The 19277-nt window shown below is 33.1% G+C and overlaps 1 protein-coding gene across 1 annotated transcript; it reads right to left on the bottom strand.

The window, feature by feature from the left end:
• Nucleotides 1-11455: 11455 nt before the first annotated feature.
• LOC147080040 (uncharacterized) lies at nucleotides 11456-17921 on the bottom strand. The gene is made up of 7 exons (XM_085957170.1): nucleotides 17866-17921; nucleotides 17577-17616; nucleotides 16865-16997; nucleotides 13576-13722; nucleotides 13168-13344; nucleotides 12334-12420; nucleotides 11456-11945 (listed from the first exon to the last, which is right to left on the bottom strand). The coding sequence occupies exons 3-7, from the start codon at nucleotides 16907-16909 to the stop codon at nucleotides 11874-11876; spliced, it is 528 nt and encodes a 175-aa protein (XP_085813296.1). The 5' UTR covers nucleotides 16910-16997; nucleotides 17577-17616; nucleotides 17866-17921; the 3' UTR covers nucleotides 11456-11873.
• Nucleotides 17922-19277: the final 1356 nt, after the last annotated feature.

Here is a 19277-nt window from a genome sequence, read left to right as displayed (position 1 = left end):
GCTTGCTCTCAATTTCTAACACCCTGTTTTTATTTCATTCATTATTCATTCAATTCATTTGTTCATTTTTATGCATTACCAAAAATTTACACATATTGGAAGTACCTATAGTGTTAATACATATTAGACTCCTGCAAATATATCCCATTAAAATGTATTTTTTTAAAATACATACCTATTCCTCTTTTGTAAAATAACTAATTTTTAGAATTGGGCTCTCACCTTCTAAATTCTAGAAGCTTGTACATTTTTGTATTCTTTCTCTGCAAGGTATTTTGTGATTTCATTTCCACGAAAAACTTTTCTCAAAAAATTGTATTATCCTCTTTTCATTCATTCCCTTAACATCTACCTATCTTACGAGACGTCACTGCTCTATGGCATCACCAGAGAAAATATCTCAGGACTGGCAATCTTAAATTAATTATATCGTGATTTAATTTCCCACCTACCTAACTTATTTGAGGGTTGGTAACAAAATACAACCCCATAGATCCACACATATTTATCATATTATCGTTGCTGTAGGATTAGTTTGTCGAATAGACCAAATAATATAAAATGTTCAGGAGATAAAAAACAAATTGCATCATCCTATATTTAAATACATGGAGTTATTTAAATTGTTGTTTTTACAGCATATGAATGCTATTTTCATTACAAAACAATTTAAAGAAAAGGATGATTCTGGTCCATTTAGATACAAAAAATCATTCTGCATTAAAAGGTCGATTTCGACAAACCAATCCTATAGCGACGTTATGTAAAATCTGTCTAACCTTTACATATCTACTTATTTGAATAATTCATACTTATTAATAAAATCAGCAATCATAAATATATAAATAAATGTCTAATCTATATCAAGCATAGTAGCCTATCTTTGTCAATAGTGTCAAGTAGTATTGTACATAAATAAAAAAGCCTTTTTATTTCTTACAAACAAAAGTAAATGACTATATCTAATGAATATATATATATAACCTATGAATATATATCTATCTGTTATCTACTTATTTTCTAGTTTATATACTATTAATTATTATTTTTTATATTTTTGTATATAATACTATTAGATAATGTTTATAAATTAAACAATGGCATTGTACATAAGTATTCCAAATGAAATTTGACTATAATATTGAAAGTCCAAGGTATGCTAAATGTGAATACGTGAGAATGTCATTCCATCCCTACAAGTGTTTTTAGTCTAACTGATCTTGCTTGAACAACTAATAAGTTTTAATAATGTTTCATTTTACACATTTTGCAGTAAAAAAATCAACAATAATTATTGATAATTGAATATTTTGAAAACTCGGCTTCAGTGGATTGTATTGTAAAGATACCGCACTTCTACTATTTTGTTTTAATATGGCAATAAATGCAGATAATTTTTCCATAGCCTACGTCCTCCACTCATCATCGGTTTGTGATAATTTTACAGTCCATTACTTCTATCCTTTATAATTAGTAATTTATAAATAATTGTTTTCCTAGTGCATATTTTCATTTTGACTGACATGTTCAGATCTAGTTCTTATCTCAACATTGGCTTTAACTTAACGTTCTTAAATAATCACAAATTTCGAATCCTAGAATATACCTACATATTGTTTTTCAATTTGTGTTTGCAGTCAGAGTATGGACCTAATAGGTTGAGCAAGTAGCTAACATCCATTTCTTGTAAAAACAGAAATCTGTCAATACAAACCTCTACATTGTGGAGGTCCATATTATGATCTTATTAAGATCGCACATGGTATAAAAAACTGATAGTAGTAGAATGATAGAGTAGAAAAACAACAATATTTTTTTCAATAAATTTATTTTAAAATCGTTACTATACCTACTTAATTTCAAAAATTACAAGTTATAATGTAATGTAATTATAATGTACAATGGTAACTAATTATCTATACGAAAAAACAAAGTTATTATACAGAATAGATCGTAAGTAGATTATATAATGATTAAAATTCATTTGTGTAATATGTTAAGTTTGACAGGGATTTTAGAAGTACAAAAATTTTAAGTCTTCCCGATTGAGATATAATAAAATTAAGTGTTATACATAGTAGTCAATGAAACATCTCGAAAAACCATATGCAAGTGACTGATAGTTCTTAAGAAAATATTATATAAATTTTACTGTCACCAACTGCCATTGACAGAAATATGCAGAAACAAACGATTGTTGGAAATGTTATTGATGACATAATATGAAGCGCGCATTTTGAAATAGCCATACGCCTGCGATTCATTTTTTAATGACATTTTTGTGTCTCAAGCATGGCATCAGTAAGCAGTTGTAACGTTCCATTATGTTTTATTCATTGTATTGTATTTTAAAATAAGAAGAATATGCCCATTTTTATTAGCCAATAAACCAAAATACAATTGGTCATATTGGCATTTATCTATAGGTATTATTTTTGCATTTGGCGGGTTCTGGAAGTTATGGATACAATAATTATAATATTGTCTTAGATTGCATAGAGAGACATGAGGATAATATCCTACATATTATTATAATGTACTTATTTTTTGATAGATTTTGACCATATTATTTTGGTATACGTATCTATTTTTGGATGTTGTCACTTCATTATATGATAATCACGGTATAGACAGGGTTATCTTTTCTGAAATATTTTATTGCAACTGACAGGATGTTACAATATATGTATTGAGATTGCAACTTTACAGCATGGATTTACAAAAGGAAATGATAATATTTTGTAATAAGTACATAAAAGTCAAAATATGTTTGGATGTTGATATTTATTTTTTGTTCCTTCCAATTTTGAAACATATTTAAGATACTGTTTGAAAGTTTGATGCATGATTTTAATTAAATTTAACGCTCTTTTGTATTGCTTTTACTGTTGTCAGATTATTATTTTCATTTGACATAATAATATTATAGTCCCTATACAGTATACTACCGGTTAAGAAACTATGGTCTAGTGCAAAACCGCATACTTCAGCTGGTATGTATATATATTTTTAATAACATCCTTTCAAAAAAGTTTTGCCACGGAATATCTTTTACAAATGGGAATTATGCAAAAAAAAAAGAAAATAAAATTATCAAAATTTTTAATCCTCAAAGATAGTTACTTAATAATTTTTGCCAAAATGTTTTCTCCACCACTTTTGCATAACACTATAATTTATTATTTATATTGAATTGGTACCTGGGCACTGTTTTTATTAAATTTCTTTGGTTTAGTTACATAGAAAAAAAATTGTAATAGAATAAATATTTTAGAACTGTACTGTCAATGTAACTAAGCGAATATATATATAAATCCATGCTTATAATTCATGTTAACATGCTGTATATTTTTTAATAGGTAAACCAACATTTTGAATTATGTAGGTACTTATTATTTGTAAATACAGTACTTTGAATTGTGCTGTATCTTGCGTGCGTTGCTATTGCTGAGTCGATTGATTGAGATTTTACTTTATTTTTTAATAAAACAGTGTATCCTAAGCGTATGTTCTTGCTTAAATATCATTATGAAGAATGTGTTATCAAATAATATACAAATAAATCATTTTTTTTATACATATGGTGCATTTTAATTTTTCATTCACCAAAAATGAATAAGTGTGACGCTTGACTGATTCCATTACATAAAACGTCTTGTTTTTCCTATATTACTTTCCTAATCATCTCTCTGCTAATCAATTTATCCAACTTTAAATTTTCCTTGACAATCTCCAAATGCTTCTTACCACCCACTTTTAACATGCTTTTCAGTGCAAATGGTTTATGTACGCTGATTGAATGATGTTTTTAACTTAATATTTTCTAAGCCTCACGATATTACTACGGCAGTATCTTACAGACCGCAGATTTTTAACGATACACGTTGAATGTTACTGTAGAGCTTCGCTCTTACTACTATCGTTATAATACCGATAATTTGTGGCTTAGTATTTCATTATTATTGAAACAGATGTCATTGTGTGTTTATTCTTTTTAGATTATGCTAATCAATCGACAGTGGCTAGTAATTTGAGTTTAAAGTCGGGCGAGATAACTGGCGAAATTTGTAAGTATGGCCTCATAGAGCGAGGTAACACGCTGAAGGCATAGAACACATATTTTTCAATATAATACACTTATAGTCATTATATATTTCAGTCATTCCTGAGATTCAGTGTAAAAGATATTTTTTACCTGAAAATTTTCTTTTCTTTGATTTTTTTTTGATATAGACACGAGATATGACTATATTATGGCAAATGATTATTTTATGAAAAATAACTCGGTAATAAAATCAGTTTATAAAATAATTGTTTATACGATATACATTACATGGCAGTTGGTATTAAAAATAAAAAGACTTATAAAATAATATACGCTTTAAACTAATGGCACATTATAACACCACTCGCATTTGGTTTTTGTAAGAAAATAAAAAAAAAAGTTTTACATTTAAACATAGTACTTACATAGCTTTGTTAAATCACTTAAGCTTCCTAATACTACATAGTTGCGTACTAGCATGATAATAATATATATTAATTATACTTTTAAATTAAATAAAATTCAATATAAAATTAACAATAAACAAATATTTATATAATATGTATTTAGTACTAAAAAGTAAAGTGTACATAATATGGATTATAATAATATATTTTAAAATATTATATTACGATTTAAAACGTTCTTCATATAAAACTAATATTCTTAAGATAATATTATTTTAATTTTATGTAGGTATCCGAGAAGTTTCTACTTTTCCAAAGAAAGAATGCAGGCATATATTACAATATTGTGTTTCTTTAATTAAACGTCATAATAACTCGGCAAATGCAATTGTATACCTACATGCATTACGTCTTATAAGTAGTACTGGAATTTCAAATTATTATTCGAATAAATCTTGTGATGGCGGAATTGGATTGACATGACATGACAATAGCATGTGTGTATGAACGTAGGTACATTTCGGTTGGCCGAATTATTGTGCCTGTATTTAAATATTTTTATAATTATCTACATACTTATGTTGCTATATTATTATTATTAGCAATAATAAAATTGCAAGTCTTAAATATAAAAAATTCGAACATTTATTATATAAGTATAATTAAAATAAATAATCATCGCTGACCACCCCTGAAAGGTGATACAATATTAAAACAAAATGTTTCATTTCATTTTTTGATAACCTTTGGAGAAACGCTTCATCTTAAGTCATGTCGAAAGTAATTATAAATTACTAACAGAGCCAGCTGGCGGTCGCCAGTTTGTCTCGCTAGGTCTTGCAGACGGCTTGGCTGTGTTGGATATTAATATAATTGTGAAGTATGCATAGACGGCGCCATAGTTTTCCCTTCGGGATGGATTTACATTTACCTCAGAACGTTTGACATTTCGCTGATTTGTCAGTTTTACGATTTGCAAGTCGTCACTGCCAATCTAAATTTTGGGTCATGTGCGAAGTCTATTCAGGATGGCCTTCACAATATCGTCTGACACCACTTCAGATTGATAGCCCTAGCAGAACAGCTGGCAATCGCCGATTGCTACCACTGACATTTTAATAGAATATAATATGTTTATATATTGCACTTTTTCATTCATACTTATTTGTTTTCATTGAACTAAGAATACATATTACACATGTTGTTGGTTAGTTTTGTATAATTCATTAAACCCTGCCTAAACCAAATAATAGTAGTTAAAAATATTATTCTCTCTATTAAATATCTAAAATGATGTATGATTTAATGGCATTATTTTAAATATTTTATAGACAGATGCACATTATGGCTTGGGTTCCCAGGGTTTAATTAAATTTTAAAAACTAACCAACATCTGTAAATTGTAGTCTTAGTTCAGTGTAAACAAATACGTATAACCATGGCCCCCACAAGGGGGGGGGGGGGGGCTGATGGAGCTCTAGCCTGGGGGCCCGGTGTGGCGACCAGCTAAATGAGATGAACAGAAAAAGAGACTTTATAAAATATATTGACCTTAATTTAGTCATGCAAATAAAATTAATTATTTTATTAGGCACAACACAATTATTCCTTCCATCATACCGACTTATTTCGGCTCTTGTGATTTACAATATTTATCGCTGTCTATAAGCAGTACGCTGTACGCACTCTTGATTTTTAAAGCTCAAATTGCAAAAAACAATAAAAATACGTAGCGACAAAAAGCGATTACTTTGCCTGTGGTATTTATGAATTTATGATATTAGGTTTTGGGTGTTTGTTTTGATAATTAAGAGCATTTGAGATAATGCATGCCGGACAGTGTTGCCAACCGTACTATAATTTTCGTCTGCGTACTATTTACGATATAAAACAGGTAAAGTACGCCCAAAATACTATAATTTTGAGAAATCGGAAAAAAAATTGCCAATAGAAGCAAAACAACGCCAAACTAATCCATGAGAAGAAAGAAAAAATAATCCACATGTCTAAAAAAAGGTGACGTTAATTACTTAAAACAGCGATTTCCAAACTGGGAGGAGCAGAGTGTTGCAAAGAGAGGCGCGAAAAGTTTAACACAATTAATGTACCACAGGTTTGCAGTTTGCAAATGCATAGTTCATAAAACGGCCGCTAGATATAAACTACACAAAAAAACAGTCCTATAAAAGGTTGTTTGCAAACCTTTCTGCAAATATGGAGACTAATTTTATAATCCCTCACTTCTATACTAATGTGAAGCGCAATGGCTATCTCGTAAAAAATGAAATAAAAGGGTCAAATTAATCATTATGTTGAAATTTGAGGCAAATTTGTTTAGGAACAATAATTTTGTTGTTAAACTTGTCTATTTGGTTGAAATTAAAAAAAAAAATGAGTGAGTAAATCAATCCAAGGACCACTAATGCATTCACTGATTTAAAACGACAAAGTGAAGGCATTCATAACAAATTGGAGCTTAGGAAATCAAAATGACAAAATTTCGCCATGTGTCCACTTTTAAATGATTTCTACGCCAGATATATTGAAGCAAACAAAAATCTATATACTGAGTTCTTGGTTAGTTTGCTAATGTACTTTTCACATTATTTTATTAAAAGTAAATAAAGTCGCCTATGGCGCTGCTTTGTTTCGGAACTATTAAATATTTTAAATATGTGGTTGAAAAATCCTGACCGGGGGGTCTGCTTCAGGATGTGGGGTCCATGATTGAATCCATTTGTCAATGAATAAGATGAATTTGGATTGACTACTATTGAAATTGATTGTGCAAATAAACAAGCGCATTCGTCAAAAAATAATGTAATATTATTAGTAAAACCTTGTTTATTTTTTTTTCATTTTTGTATTTGCAAGTAGGTACATTGTTGACTATTTAAAATGTGTCTGTATTATTTAATGAAATAAGGGGGGGGGGGCGCCTAGATTGATTTTTTTAAAAGGGAAGCGGAGTAACATAAAGTTTGGAAACCACTGACTTAACATTTTAATTTTGTCTAAAAAACGAGACGTTAATAAATTACCCTTAATACCCTTAATTAACTTTTGCCGAAATACTATAATTTTGAAGTCACTGTACTATAACTCCACTTTCAAAATATGGCAACACTGCTGTGCAACAAAGTGAAGTTCATTCGTTGTACTGTTGTAGTGCGAGTGCATTCCCCCTGCCCTGCCTCATAGTGCAATAGTGAATAGTCATGTGTAGCGGTCAGCGGAGCAGGTTGCTTGTGTATGTGACGTGTTAAGTTGATCTATCCTGCACAGTCTACTACAATAGGTATATATAATTCGTGTGATATTTGACATTGTGTTATGTGTACTTAATGTTGGCAATCTTTAAACAATTCGGCTTCTAATTAATTGAACATACACAATTTTGAAAACACTTCTGAGAAATTATATTATAACCAACAGAAAAAATCTTTTTGAAAAAAATAAGACCCCGCAGGAATCCAAGCTGCATCTCTCGGGTTTCGCGCCCACGCATATAGACCACTATGCTAATGACGCACACTTAATTTTCCGCCCCTGTGGGGGGCGCTCCCATAAGGAGTAGTGCCTCCCAACCGCTCGGTCTGATCCTGGTAGTCAATGCGCCACCGGTTAGATAATTACGACCCTCGACAAAGCAGAACAATTTTAATACATGTAGAAGTCCCGCAGTTTGCTCTGGCAAGTCCCACCACTTCTCAGAGTGAACTGTGGAAGAGATAAGTCGGTCGCAGACCATGTAAATATAAGGTAATAGGATTAAATTTAGATTAAATACATGTTTAGTTAAAGGGTTAATTAAGTTAGATTAAATGTAAGATATGATTTGATTTGTGATTGTAATGTGTAATGTAAATTGTAATATAATAGGTTAATTTAATATAGATATGCAATGGGTTAGTCAAATAATAAAGCGAGATGTATAGATGGGCGTTAGTGGTATATAGTAATTAAGGAATTAATGTAATTAAAGTAATATTAATATTAATCATATTATGTACATCGATATCGCTATATGTTTGGTTGATAGACTGACATCCGTCAACCTTATATAAATGTGTAGCATATGGCGGTATCGGTGATCGGTGTGAATTGGTAAGAAATACGACCACCCCTAACGGATAAAAAGGCCAAGATCAGTCTGTTTTGTGGGTTCCGGGAGTCGCCTCTGCAACGCTTTGTTGCCCCGGGACCCTCTCGATCTCGTCTGCATAACTAATTAGAAATAATTAAGTTTATGTTAAATAATTAGTTAATAATAATTAAGTTGATTTTAAATTAATTAATTAATAATAAATGGATTAATTTTAATAATTAAACCGACAACAAACCATCAAATTCAAGTGAATGTATTAATAAATACAAAAAATCGCAAAACATACAATAAATACCATTTGAAAAAACGCTATTTCAGAGTATCAGACTGTCTTTGAGCTTAGCGATAGGTAGGGGGGGCACCAAAGATCCTGGTCTGGGGTCACCCTTCAGGGTGTGGGGTTCATGTTTTGGTGTATAAATTGTTTTACGTGTGGTGCGCCGCGGAATTCTGGGAAGACCTTTGGTGCGCCGTGGGTGAGAAAAGGTTGCAGAGCACTGCTATAAACCACAGGTTCTCAAACTTATTTTGACCACCACCCACATTGAGATTTAAAAAAATCTAGTGCCCCCTAGATGTATCTATAGTCTAAGAGTGCCCCTCAATATATATTTTTCAACTTACCTTTTTACATTACCATCTGTTGCGTATCTTAAAAACAGTTATTGCAAATATAATTTTTAAACATGCATTATTATATGGATAGGATAGATAGGGTGTGACTCATATCCTATTTCTGAGATCAAAAAATGTTTCAATGAGAGGAAATAAAACTCATACTTAATCATATTTAGAAGTATTTTTAAAAAGAAGGCTTTGAATATAAAACTTATCTAACGTGAAGGATGAATCTTCGGATAGGGATGGGATCGCCGCGACGACCGAAAATTTTTGTATGAAAAACCATGGACTATATACCTACATGAAATATAAAGCTGCATCCACATTATTACATGCGTAAGCGACACTAATTTATCGCATCTCAAGTGGTGTCGTTTAGATTCCGTCGGATTTTTATACATAAAATTTTTCTGCCGTCGCCTCTCTAGATTTCCTTAACGCCCCCTAATTTTCATTGAACCTTCTACTGCTCCCCTGAAAGCCTCCAGCGCCCACAAGGGGGCGTTATCTCCCACTTTGAGAAAGACTGCTTTTGACAGAATAATCTTACCACACAATACACATATACAAGCCTTTGCTGACGATACAGAAAAAGACACCGAGGAACTGGAATCAAAAACCAACAGTGTGCTCCAAAAAGTAAACTCGTACGGAGAAGATGCAAAACTAACTTTCTCAGATATGAAGCGCTTACTTTCAAAAGCGGCTAAAACGGTTTATGCAATTTATAAGACGAATATAATGTTTATCAATAAAAGGAAAATACGGCCACCACAAATGGAGAGGTGTCGGCGCGTGATCGTCCAGGATGGAGGAAGTTTTTGAAGGAGGCCAAAACCCGCCAAAGGTTGAGTGATGATACTTACCCTGCAACTAAGATTCCTCGACAGCCAAATCTTCTGGAACATGACTCTCAGTCATGAGACCTGACGAAGAAGAAAAATTCACCAACATTTTTTGTAGTCTTTTGTTCCAGACTCTAGGAAACTGTGTGTGCATGCCTGCCAGTATTCGATATTTTGTTATTTAGTATCGTGAGGTTTATGAAAGGCTCTAAGAGCCCTTTTTAATATCGGGCAATCGTTAATGACATGCCACCCTAATTAAGAAGTGTTCACACATGGAGAGCAGTCATCATCTCAGTTTGAATCTTTTTAAATAGGCTCTCAAGGCTGGTTCAGACTGGTCGAGTAATTTAGTCGAGTGGCTAGTGATTCAGTTACCACTAAATTATTTACTAACTGAAAAGTGTCCGAACACAAAACATCAGTGAGTGACGTGTCAAAATGAACAAAGCAAAAATAAATAATGAATTCAACGAATAACTCACAAAGTATTCTTATTATTGAAATTGGTATAATTAAAAAAAAAAATAGTTAATAACTTCATATATTAGAAGAATGGGAGGAAGAAATTCTACGACAATTATTGAACTTGACTAAAGATAACGTGTTCAGGCTTGTCTCATATTCGCTACTCGACCGAAAAAATGGATCGACTCGACTAAATGATTTTACTAAATTTAGTTTAGTTACTAAATTACTTGACCAGTTTGAACCGGCCTTCAGTGCTCTGTGGATTCTTGTCATGTAATGATGTATTTGTGTAGATTTTGGTGAATATTGTATACTTAGTAATTAAAATAAATCACAATAATATTATGTGATACTGATTTCCCATAATTTAATAGTCATGATGACCGGTCTCGTTTATGTTAAATTGTATGGTTTGAATATTGTGTTTTATTTCAGTTACTACAATGTTTTTTCATCAAGAAATCAGGCGTCTAATAACAAAAACTGATAAATCACACGTCATATCGATTAAAACCTAACAAAACATGTGCAAACTCACATTATGAAAAAAATATTTAAAAACGATTTATAGAAACCAATTATTTAAAATGATATAAATAATCTTGTCATGTATTTATTGCAGAAAGACCTTCATCAGTTAATAGAAATGGACATACTGTCCTAGTTTGAAAATAAAAGAAAAAACTAATGTTAAAACCAATCAGTTACACTTGACGCAAAAAAACATCATTTTCGTCCTCCTTCTTTTGCCGACGTTTTGGGCTCGTTGCAGAGCCTATTCTCAATAGAGGAAGAACACACAGCGGAGACCCAAAAAATCATTACGATAACAAAGAATCGTGAATATCTGTTATTGAATTATCGGTTTTTATAATCAGACGCCACAATTGACAGTCGATATTTAAAGAATATGTATATCAAAAGGGAAATGGAATGTGAAATAAAAAGGCAGAAAATAATTGCAAAAGTTTATTAAATTTTTTAATACAACAACAATATCAATGTCTACTAAAACGAGACATTCGATCACAGCAAATAAGTTTCATACTATATATTTATCTACTATCCACAGTCAAGATTTTATCACATATTAAATGGCAAGGTAATTCAAAATTGACTATAAAACTATATTAATATCACGTGAATAGTAAGTACCCAGTAGTAAATTGTAAGTTTTTAAATATTATATCTTAAATTATGACAAGAATAGTATTGCTAATCAAAAAACTCCTAAAATTACAAATTCAAGTGTTTGATAACTTTTTAAACATTAACAATATAATAATAACTAAGTAGTCTTGTAAATTCTTTAAAGTCTTCATTCTCGTCTTACATATTAGCGTAGTACGGTATGGTATTGGCAGGTTCAGGACAATTTAGTCCGAGTCGGAGGAGATAATTATTACCTCCGCCCGATTATACTTTACCCACCCACGGGTTTCATATACCTGAAAAAAAAAAGAAATAGAAACATTAGACTTTTTGCTTTAAAACTCTAAAGAATGTATACAACAGCACAACGCACAATTAATTATTGATTCCTAATTATTGATGACTAATCTCGACAACAGATGACATTAGGAGTATGATAGTTTAAATCATTAATATCTCAAAATTAAGAATAAGGATAATGCTATTTTTCCAGAGAAGGGTTCAATTATTACTCGTGTGCCACTATATTTGACAAGATAATCAGAAATGTCGGCAGAAACATCTCCGCAAGACAATGCTGATCGAAGATTTATACTCGTAAATTGGCTAGGTATCAAATATTTTTGTTAGTCATTACAACCATGCACTCAATGATTATCAAAAACAATTAAAATAATAACTTACTCCCGTGAACTCCGGCGCTAGCCGAACCCGTCTTCTCCTAGGCCTCCTCGGCTCGCCATTTGGCACTAGCCGCGGCCGTCCCCTTCTCTGTAACAAAGAAAAGCATGTTGTAAGTGATATTATCAAATAATTAAGAGTCAGTTTTTTAGTATTGACCGACACACACCTGCCTGTAAACAAATGCACACTGTTTAAATGCTGTTTTAATTAAATTGAGCAAAATACTGTCCAGATTATATTTAAGTCGATAGCAATGCTTACAGTGTTTCTGCGAGTGCACTCGTATAGAGGTAAAAGTATACAGACAATTGTACAATTTATTTACACGAATGTGTACATCGGCCTGTGCTAGAGTTATTAAAAAATGTGGCAATATATAATAGAAAAGTATTGCAAACTACACATACGATAATAATATGGCGATGGGGCTTTAATAATTAAATAATGTTATTCAGAGACAAAACCACATTCTAAAATCTAATCAAAATATAGATATTAAATACCCGGCTATCGTGTGATAGATAATTTTTATCGATACCATTTTCATTCAGATTTAACTTTCAAGACGGCAGCTCAATATTTTATTTTGAATAAAAATAACGTTAGGAAAGTCAACAAAAACAAATTTGAATCCGCCTAATACAACGATAAATATTTCAAAGTATTACGCAACCCGAATGCAATATAAATTATCATACAAACAAAATAAATTATGTGTTACGTCGGCGTGTCACACGCCAAAAATACACTCTGATCTGTTTTCCCAAACACGCCTAAAGAAGTATAACTTCAAAAAAACTACTTAAATATATTTAATTTTAAAAAATTGCTTACCCTCGCCACCAATGGCTGCGGCTCTTCGGGTTGTATTTGGACATTATTATACGGCGGGGGGGGCAGTACTTCCCCTTGAGCCATCTCTGGCGATGCCGGTTGGTGTCGCCTCATCAGCGCCACCACCTCGCTGGCCCCTAATCCTTCCCAAAAACGGATTATATCTGCCACAGGGCTCTGAAAATAAAGAAAAATACATTTTTAGCTGTGAAAAAATTATAGTACTACAATAATACGGTTTAAGTTTGAATGATATTATACAGAAACAAAATCACAAGCACCGTCACAAAATATAGATATTAAATCGTGCCAAAAATGGAGCAGAAAATGTTTAATAAACAACAACCCTAATGTTGTTAAAAAACCTACTTAAATATATTAGAAAACATATACAAAATAGCTGTGTACCGATGGCGACTCTGGGAGGTGCTGGTCTGCGAGGGGCTCGTCTGCGAGGGGCTCGTCTGCGTGGGGCTGGTCATTCACCAACACAGCCGGCACCACCACGTCTCTGGACGGCGCTCTTCCCCGTCCTTGCACTTCATCGGCAATGCTCTGAAAATAAGGAAAAATACAAATTTAGTTATGCGTGGTATTTTTTACTTAACGGGAGACCAATTTCAAATATGAATTTCATATTTCAAATATTTACGCTAACTAAGTTACGGAACACTGTTATGCTACAGAAGATGACATTCTAAATAATCTTACTCATTTACTTCGAAATGTCTTTTACAATCTTAGAAAAATACAAAATCGTCAAAAAAATACTTGTGTATTAATGTAAGAATCAAAATAAATGTATGCAATTAATTATTAGAAAAGTTTTTTCGCTTACCCGTTCCAATTCAGGGAAATCTCTGCTTCTCGGCATTGTTTAATGATTTAGATCTTAAAGCGCACCGCACAATGACAAATATCGATCGACCTCAACGATATCAATTGTCAGACTGAATTCTGACAGTTCTTTGTTTTCATTTTTCAAACAATAGATAAAAGATAGAGTATTGTGGTAATAAACAAAAATATTTGCGAGACTCTGAATATCTATGATCTATGAATGATTATTAATAAATTATAATTTACCTACTATTATCACTAGTCAAACTCTCTATTTAAAATATGTTTTCTTCTTCCGATAGATTTTTTTTTACCTCCTACCTAAAAATATTGTAAACTTTCAGAAAACCATAGACTAATATAGTTTTGGAAAATTATATCCACCGCTTGGTAGGTAAGAGTGAACGCAAATGAAAGTGAACTATTGTGTTACGCCGCCTTAGAACTAATACAAGGGGGGGGGGGGGGGGGAAACTGCATTTTTGATTTAACTTAAATAAAATAATAATTACTATTTATATTAGTTTTCATATTTTTAAAAAAATCGCTAAAAGTAAGTATGGCGATATTACATATTATTACACATCAAATTAATAGGCATTTCCATGTAGGTATCAAGTCATAGCTAACTTTGTGAATCAATGACCGCGACAATAATCTTTGTATATCTGTTCTCACTTAGTTAGTTAATAGCCTAATTATTACATAATTATAAGTTGATAATATAATAATCAGTACATCATGATTGATAAAAAGAGAATTATTCGATTGTAAGTTTTCGACCGAAGCACATCGCTCTGTGCTGTGATTCACATTATTGTAACAATTGTACATCTGTACTTATGCAATTGAAATAAACTCACACCCTTCATAATCACGACAACGACTTCTCATCTCTCCTCGTCACAACTCCATCGGCCCTCACATCGACGACCCCCTACAGAGGTGAACCCGACGTTCCACGCAACCGCAAATTCAACATATTCAAGACAATGCCGAGAGGATATGACGACACCCACAGCCCCGCCGCAACCAGTAACAGCGAACTTATGGAAGAACTGATTGAGACCAGGATGCGGAAACTCGCATTGTCATTGCAGGAGCAAATGACAATGATCCGAGATGAGACGGGCAAAGAACCACGGCCGGCGATTCCACAGCCGCTCACGAAGCCGTACAAGTGGACGTTTATCCAGCCGCAACAGAGAAGATACCCAAGGCAAATGCTGGTACCACCATATGTTCGGAGCAGCCGCACAGAAGTGCAGACAACCCTGCAGCCATCAAGAGGGAAACGCTCCTCCGGGCAACCACTGATAGCGGCCAGTGAATACAGCCCAATGCCAAGCCGCCTATTTGTCACCTACCGCAACACGAAAATACAGTTTCTAGTCGACACAGGCGCCGATCTCTGTGTGTACCCACGTTCCGGGACGTCTAACAAAAACAACATACGAGCTGTCAGCGGCGAACGGTACGGTAATCGCTACATACGAGAACCTTCCGTTGACATTAAACTTGGGCCTACGACGAGACTTCACATGGAGGTTCGTCATTGCCGTTGTTAATAAGCCCATAATTGGAATTGATTTTTTAATCCATTTTGGATTGTTAGTCGACGCCAAGAATAGACGTCTGTTGGACCAAACCACTCATCTCACCACTTCCGGAAACCGCAGTACGGGAGAGGTCCTGTCGATTAAAACCGTTTCAGGCAGGTCTGCGTATCATGACCTGTTGCAACAGTTTCCAGATATCACACGTCCCGATGGCACAGTCAAAACGCCGCATCACACAACGAAACATCATATCAATACAACACTGGGACCACCAGTGGCTGCGCGCCCAAGGCGACTCGCTCCGGACAAACTACAGATTGCGAAGAGGGAGTTTCAAGATATGATGAGACTTGGGATCGCTCGATCATCAGGTAGCAGTTGGGCATCGCCGTTACACCTGGTCGCCAAATCGAATGAACAATGGCGTCCGTGTGGTGACTACCGAGGTCTGAATGCCAGATCCATACCAGATCGATATCCGGTACGTCACATCCAAGATTTTGCCCAAGCTCTCCGCGGGAGGAAGGTATTCTCCACCATCGACCTGGACCTGGACCTACGAGTTCTTAAAATTTGTCGATAGATGGACAGCATACCAGTCTAGAGAACCGAGGTTTTGATATGATTTAAAATTTTGTCGAACAAACTTCATTTTTTCATAATATCGAATTTACGAGGTCTTAATCATAATTGGAAATAGACTTAATTCAGTTATCTATTAATTTAATTCAATGAAGAAGAGTAGCATGACTTGATTTCTAAATCTAATGACAATTAATGCTGAATACAAAGACCCCATATAAATTATAATGATTGATACTTGTGGAAACTTTTTCAAAAAATGAAAGAAAATATTTGATAAATTCAATACCTAGGATCAGTCTTACGGAGAACGGCATGGCGGTATCCGGGCACAACCTGGCCAGATTTAAGTGTCTTCCAGATGAACTCTTTCAGTTGGTCTTCGGTGGCATCTTCACCTATTTGTTTACGCAGCTTCTGGAGCCACACCAACACCTGAAATTGGCAGAAAAACAATTTAATTACATAAAAATTTTATTAATAGAAAATAATTAACACCTTCGCACAAGTCACAAACTGATTATCTAAATTACTGATTAGTGATAATTGATGATAATCAGTGATTGGTAATTGTTTCCACTCCATAATAATAAACCTGGTAAATAAATTGGATTTCTTACACAGACCGTAGAGCTGTTTTAGGGTGTGAAGATTGTAATGGTCAACATAATCACAGCATGTAAGACATTTTAAATGAAATTTATGCTAAAACATACTTCTTGGTTAGCTAATCCATGGAGCGGTCCGGCAAGTCCATTCATACCAGCAGCAAACGATAGGTAAGGATCGCTAAGCGCAGACCCAACCAAGTGGACAGTATGGGTAGATATATTTCCTCCCTCGTGGTCACTGAAAGAAATAATCATATCCTCAATTGCGTGATGTTGGTCTATGTCAATAACAAGGACGAAAAACATATCCACAAAAAATGATCATTATGGCAATCATGTTATGATCGTTCATTCCAAAACATGATACCATTATAGAAAACCAAGACATTATTTTACCCAAGCAAAAGCGCTTGCCATATTATGCTTAACTTATATAATAACATCCTACAAATGAGATATTAAATAATATGATAATCCTCATTGTTTTATTCGTATAATAATGTATGTTTAGAATGATTAATCACCAGCTAATGTATCCGCCGTTGAAATCTATTTTTTTTTCGATAAATAAATTATCTACATTTATATGTTCGTAATCATTGAAATTTTCCATTAGAAAATTTTAGAGAAGAGAATAGAAAAAATATTGAATTCCGTATTATATTCTATACATACGAGTACATTGTTTTTAAGTGACATATTTTGTGTTTGCGGTGAAATTAGATCATTATAACGACCTAAAATCTGGATATGACCTATAATTACTAAACATAGCATGAAGTAAAATCATTAATGCAACATTTATAAAAATACTTACTGTCGTATTATTCTCTGCCGTGATACTGACTTGCAAGAATCTAGAAAAAACAAAATACCAATGAAGTAGTCTGAGTTAAACGACTGTCTTTCCTCTACGATGTTATGGACGAGTTTACCAAATGGGTAAAAATAGCCACAGACATGTACCTTTGATTTCATTGGACGGCCAAGAGAACTTAGAAACAGATTGATTACATCAGTTTATGGGTGAAAATACATTAGTACCTAATAATATGCATACATACAAATCCCACGATATTTAAACCTGTCAATGAGTATGTACTTACTTGGTAAATTATTATTTAGTGATGTTTTGAACGAGAAGTATTTAAAACTATCACTAAAAATTACTAGCAGTCTTGCAATAGAAGAAATTTCTCTATGACAGCTTAACCAACATAATACTTTTTTCCGGACTCTCGTATCAAAACCAGTTTTGCATAATGTGCATCCATTAAATTATTTTTTGTCCGTAGGTACCTACTATTACTGCTGTTAATACTTGAACAGGCAAAAAATATGGTAATTGTGTCGCAAATGTTCGCATGAGCTTTTATGGTTTTTTTAAACGAAAACAGTTTAGGTATGCCATATATATAGAAAATTGTATTAAATTTTAAATTGATACCTTTTTCTGTCGGCGCTTTTAGATCCAATAATTGTTAATTTTAAATTTTCATACATTTTAATGCATCATTATCATAAACTAAGATTGTATTAGGTTGGGGTAGATTAGGTTTAGTTAGGTTAGGTTAGGTTTGGTTTTGTCTAAAAAGAAAATGATAAAATCTCATGCGAGCATCTGCGGCATATTTACCAAAAATATATTTGTCCTTGACTGCTCAATTGAATTTAGCATAACAAACTAGTGGCCCTAGCATTTTTTAATTTTAATTTGACACGACGTAGTGAAACCTAAATAAGTTGATAGTTTTTATTTACTGCTGAAACTACATTCATGATGTTTCGTAAGGTCTGAGGCGTGTCAATAAGCGGTCCTCAAAGTCATCAGAATCATTATTCCTATAAACTGGTGGGGGGCTACAGCAAAATAAATTGTAACAGCAAAAACGATTAACAATCACAGATTTGAAAACTTATCGTTATCATGAAACGCGATGTGTCCTAAGATTGTGCACGGGCTGTTTGAATGATAGTTGGTTTTGGCCGTGTTCGGAAATTTGTACGTATGCACTTCCTGTGAAATGTTGTATCAGAAATATAATAATAATTATGGTCGTATATTAAAGACCGTCCAACCTATTTGGGTCACATATTACTGAGATAAAATTCATGTCTAAATAAAATACGGTTCTTGTCGGTATAGTATTTGTATATAAAATTATTTAACAAATAAAAAAACATAAATTAATCTAATTTTGGTGCATGGCCCCTACAAAGAGTGAGCTGACAGGACTCTTGCCTATGGGCCCAGGCTCAGGGGGGCCGACGTGGCAGTTCAACCAGGTAAGTGAGATAAATACAAATTACAAATTTGCTCTAACAGGAAAAAAAAAAGTATACTTACTATTTGACTATGTTGGTGTTAATATTTTAAAACATGTGATTGTAGGTAACAATTTATTATTATTATATCAATACTTGACAAATAATAAAATTATTCTTAATTAAATAATAAATATATGCCGATTTTTTTTTGTGAACTTCGGGAATGACAATTCCAACTTTTTTCTCTTTT

Source organism: Rhyacophila brunnea, unplaced genomic scaffold (assembly GCF_057557595.1).
Source record: "Rhyacophila brunnea isolate RB1 unplaced genomic scaffold, BYU_Rbru_1.0 scaffold_1, whole genome shotgun sequence".
NCBI classification, from domain to species: Eukaryota; Metazoa; Arthropoda; class Insecta; order Trichoptera; family Rhyacophilidae; genus Rhyacophila; species Rhyacophila brunnea.
Note: the sequence above shows the minus strand (reverse complement) of the source record. Positions and strands in the feature narration are given on the sequence as shown.